This window comes from Numenius arquata, unplaced genomic scaffold (genome assembly GCF_964106895.1).
Source record: "Numenius arquata unplaced genomic scaffold, bNumArq3.hap1.1 HAP1_SCAFFOLD_1288, whole genome shotgun sequence".
Classification (NCBI taxonomy): domain Eukaryota; kingdom Metazoa; phylum Chordata; class Aves; order Charadriiformes; family Scolopacidae; genus Numenius; species Numenius arquata.
In genome coordinates, this window is record NW_027415276.1 from 13,619 (window position 1) to 25,019 (window position 11,401).

General features: G+C 68.9%; 1 protein-coding gene across 1 annotated transcript; it reads right to left on the reverse strand.

The window, feature by feature from the left end:
* Positions 1-7,350: 7,350 nt before the first annotated feature.
* Positions 7,351-11,110, reverse strand: LOC141478559 (3 beta-hydroxysteroid dehydrogenase type 7-like; the record flags this gene model as incomplete). The annotated part of the gene is given in 7 exon segments (XM_074167595.1): positions 7,351-7,757; positions 8,499-8,661; positions 9,464-9,563; positions 10,416-10,449; positions 10,452-10,497; positions 10,499-10,524; positions 10,956-11,110. Coding segments are annotated over 7 exon segments (931 nt in total), but the record flags the coding sequence as incomplete, so codon positions are not given.
* Positions 11,111-11,401: the final 291 nt, after the last annotated feature.

Here is an 11,401-nt window from a genome sequence, read left to right on the forward strand (position 1 = left end):
GGAGGACTTGGGGGTCCCGTGGGGGAGTTGTGGGTCCCAGCGGAGTTATGGGTCCCGTGGGGGAATTGGGGGTCCCATGGGGAGTTGGGGGTCCCATGGGGGACTTGGGGGTCCCGTGGGGCCCCCGCCGTGGGGTGACGCCCTCCCATGATCCCACAGGTCCGCCGCCCCACGGCCTCCCCCAGCCAAGTCCGGGGCCATGTGGGGCTGCCCCATGGCTCTCCTGGCCACTGCCCTCTGCGCCCTCCTGGCCACCGGCGCCGGGGCCACCCCCAGCCCCGAACCGGCCACGGTGGCCACCAGCGCCCCCTCACTGGCCCTGGTGGCCCCTGCCAGCTCTGAACCGGCCCCGGTGGCCACCACTGGCCTCCATGAAGCCCCAGTGGCCACCACGGGCCACCAACCGGCCCCCGAGGCCACCAGCATCCTCCAGGCGCCCTTGCGGACCACCGGTGGCCACTACCCCACCTTGGAGGCCACCGTGGACCAACGACCGGACCCTGAGTCCTCCAGTGGCCACTCAACAACCCTGGGGACCACCATGGGCCACCGATGGGCCTTGAAGACCTCCCTGGGCCACCAACCAGCCTTGGAGGCCACCACGGGCCACCAACCAGCCTTGGAGGCCACCAAGGGCCACCAACCAGCCCTGGAGACCACCACAGGCCACCAACCAGCCCTGGAGACCACCACGGGCCACCAACCAGCCTTGGTGGCCACCAAGGGCCACCAACCAGCCCTGGAGACCACCACGGGCCACCAACCAGCCTTGGGAGCCACCACAGGCCACCAACCAGCCCTGGAGACCACCATGGGCCACCAGCCAGCCTTGGGGGCTACCACGGACCACCACTCAACCTCAGAGGCAGCCAAGGGCCACCAACCAGCCCCGGGGACCACCACGGGCCACCAGCCTTTGGAGACCACCAGTGGCCACCACCCGGCCCTGGAGACCACCAGTGGCCACCACTCAACCCCAGGGGCCACCGCCAGCCACCCCCCCCTCCCCAGTGGCCACCGCGACCCCTCACCCCCCGCTCCCCAAGTCGCCGGCCCCCCAGGAGAGCTCCTGGCGGTGGCTGGTGGCGGCGGTGGCCGCGGTGGCCACCTTGGTGGCCCTGGGGCTAGTGGTGGCCGCTTGGCTCCGTTGTCGGCGCCACCGAAGGGGCTCCACGTCCTTCGGGCCCTGGGCCGGGCCCGTCCCCTCCCCCCACCAAGAGGACGATGGGGGAGGGGCGGGGGGGGGGAGGGGGGGGGAGGGGCGGCCACCCAACCCTTGGTGGCCACGGTGGCCACCGGGCAAACGCTGACCCCCCTCAGCACCTTCCAGGCCCCACCCGAGGCCAACGGGGACCCTTCCCCCTCCCCCCAATTAACCGCTTCCTGTTGACGAAGGGCGGGGCCCCGGGCGCCGTTTCTGGCGGCAACTGCTGAAATTTCCCACTTTTCGTTATTTTTGGGGGGGGTTTGTTTTGGTTTTTTTTTTTTTCCCTAACCTTCCTCCCCCCTCCCTCCCTCTCCCCCTCCCCCCCCCCTTTTTTTAAAAAAACTATTTAATAATAAAAAAAAACCAACCCACCCCCAAAAAACAAACCCCCCCCGTGATGGAAACAGGCGTCTGGATGTGCCCCTCCCCCACCCCCAGCCCCTCCCCCCATCCCCCACCCCCCCCCATCCCTCCCCCGAGGCCTCACCCCACCCCCACCCCCCCCGTTAATTACTTAATTAACCCAAATTAGTGACTTCGCAAGGCAGGTTTCCCTCCCTCCCCCCCCCCAACAGGAGGTTGATGACGTCATTTCTCCAGCGGCAGTTTATTGGGTGCTCGCGGAGGGGGGGTGGGGGGTGGGGATTCAGCCCAAAACGGGTTAAAAAAACCCTCAAAAGGGATAAAAACCCCTCAAAGGGGCTAAAAACGCCTCAAAAGGGGCTAAAAAAGCCTCAAACAGGGGCTAAAAGAACCCCTCGTATCCAAGATGGCTGCCTCCCCCGCCCTGCCCTTGCCAAGATGGCTGCTGGGTCTGAGGTGGTCACTGGCCGGAGGGGGGATGGAGCCAAGATGGCTGCCAGGCGCACAAGATGGCCGCCAGCTGCACGAGATGGCTGCCAGGGGTCAATGGGCTCAGGGCTACCAACCCCCCAGGCCCAGGACAAGATGGCCGCCCAGCCCGGGCCCCGCCCCAAGATGGCGTCCCTCAGCTCCACCCACTCCAAGATGATCCCCCGTGGCCCAGCCAATCCCCTCCCCTCATCCCTACCTGCCCCAAGATGGCCGCCGCTGGCCCCACTCACCCCAAGATGGCCACCCTCAGCCCCGCCCACTCCAAGATGGCCACCTTCGGCCTATCACATCCACTCCCATTGACCCCACCCCCTCCAAGATGGCTGCCCTCAGCCAATCAAATCCATTCCCCCTTGGCCCCTCCCTTTCCAATATGGCCACCATTGACCCCCTCCCACTCTAAGATGGCCGCCCTCGGCCCCACCCAACCCAAGATGGCTGCCCTCGGCCAATCGCATCCGCTCCCCCTCGACCCCACCTCATCCAAGATGGCCACCCTTGGCCCCTCCCCTTCCAATATGGCCACCCTCACCCACACCCAATCCAAGATGGCTGCCATTGACCCCACCCACCCCAAGATGGCCGCCATCGGCCTATCGCATCCACTCCCATAAGCTCCACCCAACCCAAGATGGCCGCCCTTGACCCCTCCCCTTCCAATATGGCTGCCATTTACCCCTCCCCTTCCAATATGGCCGCCATTGGCCCCTCCCACTCCAAGATGGCCTCCCCCGGCCCAACCCAAGATGGCTGCCCTTGACCCCTCCCCTTCCAATATGGCCGCCCTTGACCCCTCCCACTCCAAGATGGCCTCCCTCAACCCCACCCCATCCAAGATGGCTGCCGTTGACCCCACCCACCCCAAGATGGCCGCCCTCGGCCTATCGCATCCACTCCCCCTCGACCCCACCCCATCCAAGATGGCCACCGTTGACCACACCCCATCCAAGATGGCCGCCCTCGGCCCCGCCCACTCCAAGATGGCCGCCCTAGACCAGCCCCACCCTCCTCAGGCCCCGCCCCCTGCGTGCGCGGGCAGCGGCGGCGGCGGCGGCGGCCATGTTGGCCAGGAGGGAGGCGGCGGCCGAGGCGGCCACGCCCACCAGGGCGGCCATCTTGTCGGGGTGGGCGGGGAGGGCGCAGGCCAATGGGGGGCAGGGGGCGGGGCTCGGGGGGCGGCAGCCAATGGGGAGGCCCCGGGCGGCCGGGAGCTGCCTCCCCAGCACCGCCCACAGGACCCCGCCCTCCCCCGCCGCCAAGATGGCCGCCGACCCCGCCCACAGCCACGCCCGCCAAGGGACGCGCCCCGCCGCCATCTTGGGGACACGCCCGGCGGCCATCTTGGCACCTCTGGCCGCCATCTTGGCTCCTGGGCCTTCCGCGGCGGCCATGACGGTGGCCCCGGCGGCCATTTCGGCACTTCCGGCGGCCATGTTGACACGTCCGGCGGCCATCTTGGGGTGGCCACCGCCCTCGGCGGCCATGTTGGCACCTCTGGCCGCCACGTTGACGTGCCCGGCGGCCATCTTGTCACGCCCGGCGGCCACGTCATCCTGCCCGGCGGCCATTTTGAGGCAGTCCCCACCCTCGCCGGCCACCTCGGCACGTCTGGTGGCCACGTAGGGGCGGTCCCCGCCCTCGGCGGCCATGTTGTCATGCCTGACGGCCGCGTCATGCCACCCGGCGGCCATCTTGGGGCGGCCGACTCCCCTGGCGGCCATGTTGGCGCGCCTGGTGACACACCTGGCAGCCAGGTTGCGGTGCCCGGCGGCCATCTTGGGGCGGCCGACGCCCTCGGCGGCCATGTCGGGTTGTCCGGCAGCCACGTAGGGGGAGTCGCCTCCCTCGGCGGCCATGTTGTCGTGCCCGGCGGCCATGTTGGAGTGCTCCTTCCCCTCGGCCGCCATGTTGGAGCGCTCCTTCCCCTCGGCCGCCATGTTGGAGCGCTCCCACTCCTCGGCGGCCATGTTGGGGTGCTCCCCCTCCTCGGCCGCCATGTTGGGGTGCCCGTGGGGGCGGAGCAGGCGGAGGAGGGCGATGGGGAGGAGGCCGAGGAGGAAGGAGAGGCTCCAGAGGGCGGCCGTGGGGGTCGGGAGGTGCCGGTTGTGACAGAGGACGGCGCAGAGACGCCGTAAACCAGGGGGGGCCGGGGGGGCCGGGGGGATCCAGGCGCAGAGAAGGTCCCGGGGGGGTCCAGGCCAAGCCCCCCGGGCAACCGAAAGGGCCAGTAGCCTCAGGGCAAGTAACAGGTACCACGGCCCGGCCCCGGGGGGGGAGAGGGACCCCCAAAGCACCCGCAGCAGCGACAGCGCAGACCCCGACGCCATCCTGGGGGGGGGGGGGGGGGGGACATGACACACCGGGGGGGGGGAGGTGGGGACCCAGGCATCCGGGACCGCCCCCCCCCCAAAAGGGACCCAGGGGGTCCGGGACCCCACAATCCACCCCCCCCACCCCCCCCACCCCCCCCCCGGAAAAAAGGACCCAGGGGTACAGGTACCCCCCCCATAATCCCCCCCCCAAAAGGGACTAAGGAATCTGGGGACACACACACACACCCCCCCCCAAAAAAAAAGGGGGACTCGGGTGGCCGGGACTCCCCCAAAAAGGGATCAATCCTCCCCCCCCCCCCCCCCCAAAAAGGGACCCAGAGGGTCCAGGACCACCCCCCCTCCCCCCCAAAAAGGGGACCCAAGACTTTTGGGGACACCCCCCCCCTCCCCAACCCCCCCCCCCAAAAAAGGGACCCAGGGGTCCAGGGACCCCCCCAAAACGGACCCACCCCCCCCACAAAGGGGACCCAAGAGTTTGGGGACCCCCCCCCCAAACTCCCCCCAAAATGGGACGCAGGGGTCCAGGGACCCCCCCAAATGGACCCACTCCCCCCCCCCCCCAAAAAGGGGACTCAAGTGTTTGGGGACCCCCCCAAATGGGACCCAGGTGTCCGGGACACCCCCCCCCCCCCCCAAAAGGGACACACCCCCCCCCCCCCAAAAAGGGGACCCAAGTGTTCGGGGAACCCCCCCCCCCCCCCAGACCCCTCCCCCCAACACACCACACCCCCCCCCCCAAAAAAAGGACCCGGCGTCGGGGGGGGCCCCTCCTACCTCCCGTCCCGTCTCGTCTCCCGAACCCCAAAACCCCGGGGGGGGGGGGGAGGAAAGGGAGGGGACACCCCAATCCCCGCCCCACCCCACCCCCAACGAGGGGGCGGAGCCACCCCTCCCCATTGGTCCCTCCCCCTTTGGCCACGCCCCCCCCCCCCCCCCTCCCTCCCCGGGGGGGGTGTGGGGAGGGGGAGGGGGAGCAGCGCGTGTGGGCGGGGTGAGGTCCCTTTAATTGCTGGCGGAGATAATGAGATGCAAATGAGCAGACGGGGGGGGGAAGGGGGAAGGAGGCGGAGCTGGATCCTGGGCGGGGTCTCTCGGCTGCAGCCAATCAGGGGCCGGAGGCGGGGTCTCGGCTGGGGGCGGGGCGGGGGGGCGGGTCCCGGGCTGGATCAGGGCTTGGAGCTGGTGGGGGGGGGGGGAGAAAGAGGGAAAACCCGGCCTGGGATCAGGATCGGGATGGGGATGGGGATGGGGAGCCGAATCCCGGCCCTGGATCCCGGCCCGGAGCCGGGTCGGAGCCAAAACCCGGCCGGGAATTCCCTGGGGATCGGGATGAGGAGCCAAAACCCGGCCCTGGATCCCATCCCAGATCAAAGCCGGAGCCAAGACCTGGCCTGGATCAGGATCGGGATCGGGATGGGGAGCCAAAACCCGGCCCTGGATCCTGGCCCGGATCCGAGACAGAGCCAAAACCCATCCGGGAATTCCCTGGGGATTGGAGCCGGAGCCAAGACCCGGCCCTGGATTGGGATCAGGATTGGGAGCCAAATCCCGGCCCTGGATCCAGGTCAGAGCCAAAACCCGGCCCTGGATCAGGATGGGGATCAGGAGCTGAATGCTGGCCCTGGATCCCATCCTGGATCAGGGTTAGAGCCAAAACCCGGCCGGGAATTCCCTGGGGATCGGGATGAGGAGCCAAAACCCGGCCTGGATCCAATCCCAAATCAAAGCCAGAGCCAAGACCTGGCCTGGATCAGGATCAGGATCGGGATCGGGAGCCGAATCCCGGCCTTGGATCCCGGCCCGGATTGGGGTCAGAGCCAAAACCCGGCCCGGATCTCACCGGGGATCAGGGTTGGAGCCAAGACCCGGCCCGGACTCCATCTCCCATTGGGGTCAGAGCTAAGATCCGGCCTGGATCTCACTCGGGATCGGGATCAGGGCCAAGATCCGGCCCGGATCTCACTCGGGATCAGGGTCTGAGCCAAGACCCGTCCCGGATCTCACTCGGGATCGGGATCAGAGCCAAGACCCGTCCCGGATCTCACTCGGGATCGGGATCAGGGCCAAGACCCGACCCGGATCTCACTCGGGATTGGGATCAGAGCCAAGACCCGGCTCGGATCTCAATTCAGGATCGGGATCAGAGCCAAGACCCGGCCCGGATCTCACTCGGGATTGGGATCAGAGCCAAGACCCGGCTCGGATCTCAATTCAGGATCGGGATCAGAGCCAAGACCCGGCCCGGATCTCACTCAGGATTGGGATCAGAGCCAAGACCCGTCCCGGATCTCACTTGGGATCGGGATCAGAGCCAAGACCCGGCCTGGATCTCACTCGGGATTGGGATCAGGGCCAAGACCCGTCCTGGATCTCACTTGGGATCGGGATCAGAGCCAAGACCCGGCTCGGATCTCAATTCAGGATCGGGATCAGAGCCAAGACCCGTCCCGGATCTCACTCGGGATCGGGATCAGGGCCAAGACCCGACCCGGATCTCACTCGGGATTGGGATCAGAGCCAAGACCCGGCTCGGATCTCAATTCAGGATCGGGATCAGAGCCAAGACCCGGCCCGGATCTCACTCGGGATTGGGATCAGAGCCAAGACCCGGCTCGGATCTCAATTCAGGATCGGGATCAGAGCCAAGACCCGGCCCGGATCTCACTCGGGATTGGGATCAGAGCCAAGACCCGTCCCGGATCTCACTTGGGATCGGGATCAGAGCCAAGACCCGGCCTGGATCTCACTCGGGATTGGGATCAGGGCCAAGACCCGTCCTGGATCTCACTTGGGATCGGGATCAGAGCCAAGACCCGGCCCGGATCACCCCGATAGGGGCAAAAATCCATCCTCCAAACCCCACGGGCCGGAAGGGACACCCCCCTCCCCCCCCCTCCCAAACCCGGGTGGGGCCTCCGGAGAGGGTTGTGTGGGGGGGGGGGGGGATGTTATCACTCACCCCCCATCCAGCTGCCGGATCCAGGCGACGGTCCGGTCGCGGGCCTGGGGCCAGGAGAAGAGGGGCCGGTAGCCGAAGAGGCGCTGGGCTTTGTCGGTGCGGACGCTGAAGGGGGTGGAGGCCACGGCCAGGGTGTAGGGGTTGAGCAGTGGGGCGAAGGAAGGGCAGAGGGGTCGCAGTAGGGCCCGCAGCCCGGCCCCCAGGTGGGCCAGCAGGGCTAACAGTAGCCGGGGGGGCCGGGGACCCCAAGCCCGCAACCCCGCCGGCCCCAACAGCAGGAGGTTGAACTCCTCGTAGGGGGCGTAGGGGGAGGCGTCGTAGCAGAAGAAGACCTGGCCCCCCACAGATGTGGGGCGAAGGAGGGCGGCCCGGGCGGCCAGGAGGTGCATCCAGGCCACGTTGCCTGCCGGGTGTGGGGCGGGGGGGGGGGGGAGAGAGAGGAGAGCGTGGGGCAATGTGTGGGGCTGGAAGGGGTGGAATATAGGGCTGGGGGTAAAGGAGAGGGTGTGGGGCTGGGGTGTGGGGCAGGGTGTGGGGCTGGAGGGGGTGGAATACAGGGCTGGGGGTAAAGGAGAGGGTGTGGGGCAGGGTATGGGGCTGGAGGGGGTGGAATACAGGGCTGGGGGTAAAGGAGAGGGTGTGGGGCAGGGTGTGGGACAAGGTGTGGGGCAGGGTATGGGGCTGGAGGGGATGGAATACAGGGCTGGGGTAAAGGAGAGGGTGTGGGGCAGGGTGTGGGGCTGGAGGGGGTGGAATACAGGGCTGGGGGTAAAGGAGAGGGTGTGGGGCTGGGGTGTGGGGCTGGAGGGGGTGGAATATAGGGCTGGGGGTAAAGGAGAGGGTGTGGGGCAGGGTGTGGGGCTGGAGGGGGTGGAATACAGGGCTGGGGGTAAAGGAGAGGGTGTGGGGCAGGGGAGCCCTGGGGTGTGGGGCAGGGTGTGGGGAGGATATGGGGCTGGGGCGTGGATGGGGATAGGGTAGAGACAAGGGTGTGGGGCAGGGTGTGGGGCAGGGGAGAGCTGGGATGTGGGGCAGGGTGTGGGGCTGGGAGTTGGAATATAGGGCTGGGGGTAAAGGAAAGGGTGTGGGGCGGTGGGGGGGGGGCTATGGGGCAGCTATGGGGCAGCTATGGGGCAGGACTGACCGGCGTAGACGCGGCCGTGCTCGGCGTGGGGCGGGAGGGTGTGGGGCAGCCACCCCCCGGCCGCCCTCCCCCGCCGGTAGAACTGGGCCATCAGGGGGTGTCTCTCCCCATAGATCCCCGTGGGGCGCAGGGACACCGTCACCAGCCGCCCCCCCCCGGCCACCTGCCAGGAGGGGGGGGACACCCCCAAATCCGTGGGTGCCCCCCCCAAATCTATGGGGCCCCCCCCAAACCCATTGGGACCCCCCCAAATCCGTGGGTGCCCCCCCAAATCTATGGGTCCTCCCCCTAGACCCATTGGGACCCCCCCCAAATCTATGGGCCCCCCCCCCAAACCCACTGGGACCCCCCCCAAATCTATGGACCCCCCCCCCCAAATCTATGGGGACCCCCCCACATCTATGGGTCCCCCCAGACCCCTGGGACCCCCAAACCCCTGGGACCCCCCCCAAACCCTCACCCCCCCAGACCCCCCCAGGTCCCCCCAAAACCCCCCAAACCCCCAGCCCCCCAAGTCCCCCCAAAACCCCCAGCCCCCCCCCCAGCCCCCTGGGACCCCCCCAAACCTTCAGCCCCCCAAGTCCCCCCAGCCCCCCAAGTCCCCCTTAAACTCCCAGCCCCCCCCAGCCCCCCCAAACCCCAAGTCCCCCCCAACCCTCAGCCCCCCAGACCCCCCCAGGTCCCCCCAAACCCTCAGACCCCTGGGATCCCCCCCAGGTCCCCCCCAAACCCCCCAAACCCCCAGCCCCCCAAGTCCCCCCATACCCCCAGCCCCCCCCAGACCCCTGGGACCCCCCCCAAACCTTCAGCCCCCCAAGTCCCCCCAGCCCCCCAAGTCCCCCCTAAACTCCCAGCCCCCCCAGACCCCCCAAACCCCAAGTCCCCCCAAACCCCCAGCCCCCCCCAGACCCCTGGGACCCCCCCAAACCCCCAGCCCCCCAAGTGCCCCCCCAGCCCCCACTGACGGGGGCGCCGTTGGCCTCCAGCACCATCCTCTCGGCCTGGGCCTTGCTGCGGGGGTAGGGCTCCGTGTGACGCACGGGGTAGGGGGTGTCCTCGTCACCCCTGGGGGGGACAGGGGTCAGGGGACAGGGGTCAGGGGTCACGGGGTCACGGGGTCACGACCCCCCCCCCCGAGGGGAGTGGGGGAGGGGAGGGACCCCCAACCCCTGGGGAGGGGGTGGGGGGGAGAGGTTTGGAGTTGGGGGTCCTGGATCCCTCCGTGGGGCGGGTTGGGGGTCGCTATGGGGCAGTTGGGGGTCGCTATGGGGCAGTTGGGGGTCGCTATGGGGCAGCCGTGGGTCACTATGGGTCGCTATGGGGTGGGTTGGGGGTCTCAGATGCTTCGTTCCCCCCCCATGTGGCGCATTGGGGGTCGCCGTGGGGTAGTTGGGGGTCGCTATGGGGCGGTTGGGGGTCGCTATGGGGCAGTTGGGTTCACTATGGGGCAGTTGGGGGTCGCTATGGGGCAGCCGTGGGTCGCTGTGGGTCGCTATGGGGCGGTTGGGGGTCCCTATGGGGCAGTTGAGGGTCACTATGGGGCAGTTGGGGGTCGCTATGGGGCGGGTTGGGGGTCCCAGATGCCTCGTTCCCCCCATGGGGTGGGTTGGGGGTCCCTATGGGGCAGCTGTGGATTGCTATGGGGCAGTTGGGGGTCGCTATGGGGCAGTTGGGGGTCACTATGGGGCAGCCGTGGGTCACTATGGGTCGCTATGGGGCAGTTGGGGGTCGCTATGGGGCAGCCGTGGGTCGCTGTGGGTCGCTATGGGGCGGGTTGGGGGTCCCAGATGCTTCGTTCCCCCCCCATGGGGCGCATTGGGGGTCGCCGTGGGGTAGTTGGGGGGTCACGGTGGAGCGGGTTGGGGGTCACTATGGGGCAGTTGGGGGGGTCGCTATGGGGCAAGCCGTGGGTCGTACCGCAGGAAGGGGTCCCCGCGGGTGTTGGGCCCAAAACCTCCATGGAGCTGGTGTGGAGGAGACACCGCACCCCCCCCCGCCCGGCACCCCACAACCACGTTCCGCGTCCCTGGGGGGGGGGGGAAATCAGTGGGGCAGGGACACCACCCCCCCCCCAGCCCCACAGAGACACGCCCCCCCCACCCCCCGCCCCATAGAAACCCCCCCACCCCTCAGAGACCCCCCCACCTGCGCCCCCATAGCCACCCCATTTACCTCCTAACCCGCCCATAGCCCCCCATCCGCCCCATAGCCCCCCCGACTGCCCCCTAACCCGCCCCATAGCCCCCCATCTGCCCCATAGGCCCCCCGAGACCCCCCACACTTGGCCCATAGCCCCCCCATCCGCCCCATAGCCACCCCCGCATCCGCCCCACAGCCCCATTTACCCCCTAACCCGCCCCATAGCCCCCCCATCTGCCCCATAGCCCCCCCCCATTTACCCCCTAACCCGCCCCATAGCCCCCCCGTCCGCCCCATAGCCCCCCCCCGGCTCCTGACCCTGGACGTTGACCCTGGCGATGGCCTCGGGGGGGGCCCTGCCCCACACATCCACCAGGGAGGCCGCGTGGAAGACGACGTGGGCCCCCTCCAGCACCCGCCCCACGGCGCCCGCGTCCCCCACGTCCCCCGCCACCCAGACGCACCCCGCCGCCCTGCGGGGACACGGGGGGGGCACACCCTTACACCCCCCGGACCCATAGACACCCCCGGACCCATAGACACCCCCCGGACCCATAGACACCCCCCCCCACACACCCCCCCCCGGACCCATAGACACCCCCCCACACACCCTTACACCCCCCCGGACCCATAGACACCCCGGACCCATAGACACCCCCACACACCCCCCCGGACCCATAGACACCCCCCCACACCCTTACACCCCCCCGGACCCATAGATACCCCCCGGACCCATAGACACCCCCCGGACCCATAGACACCCC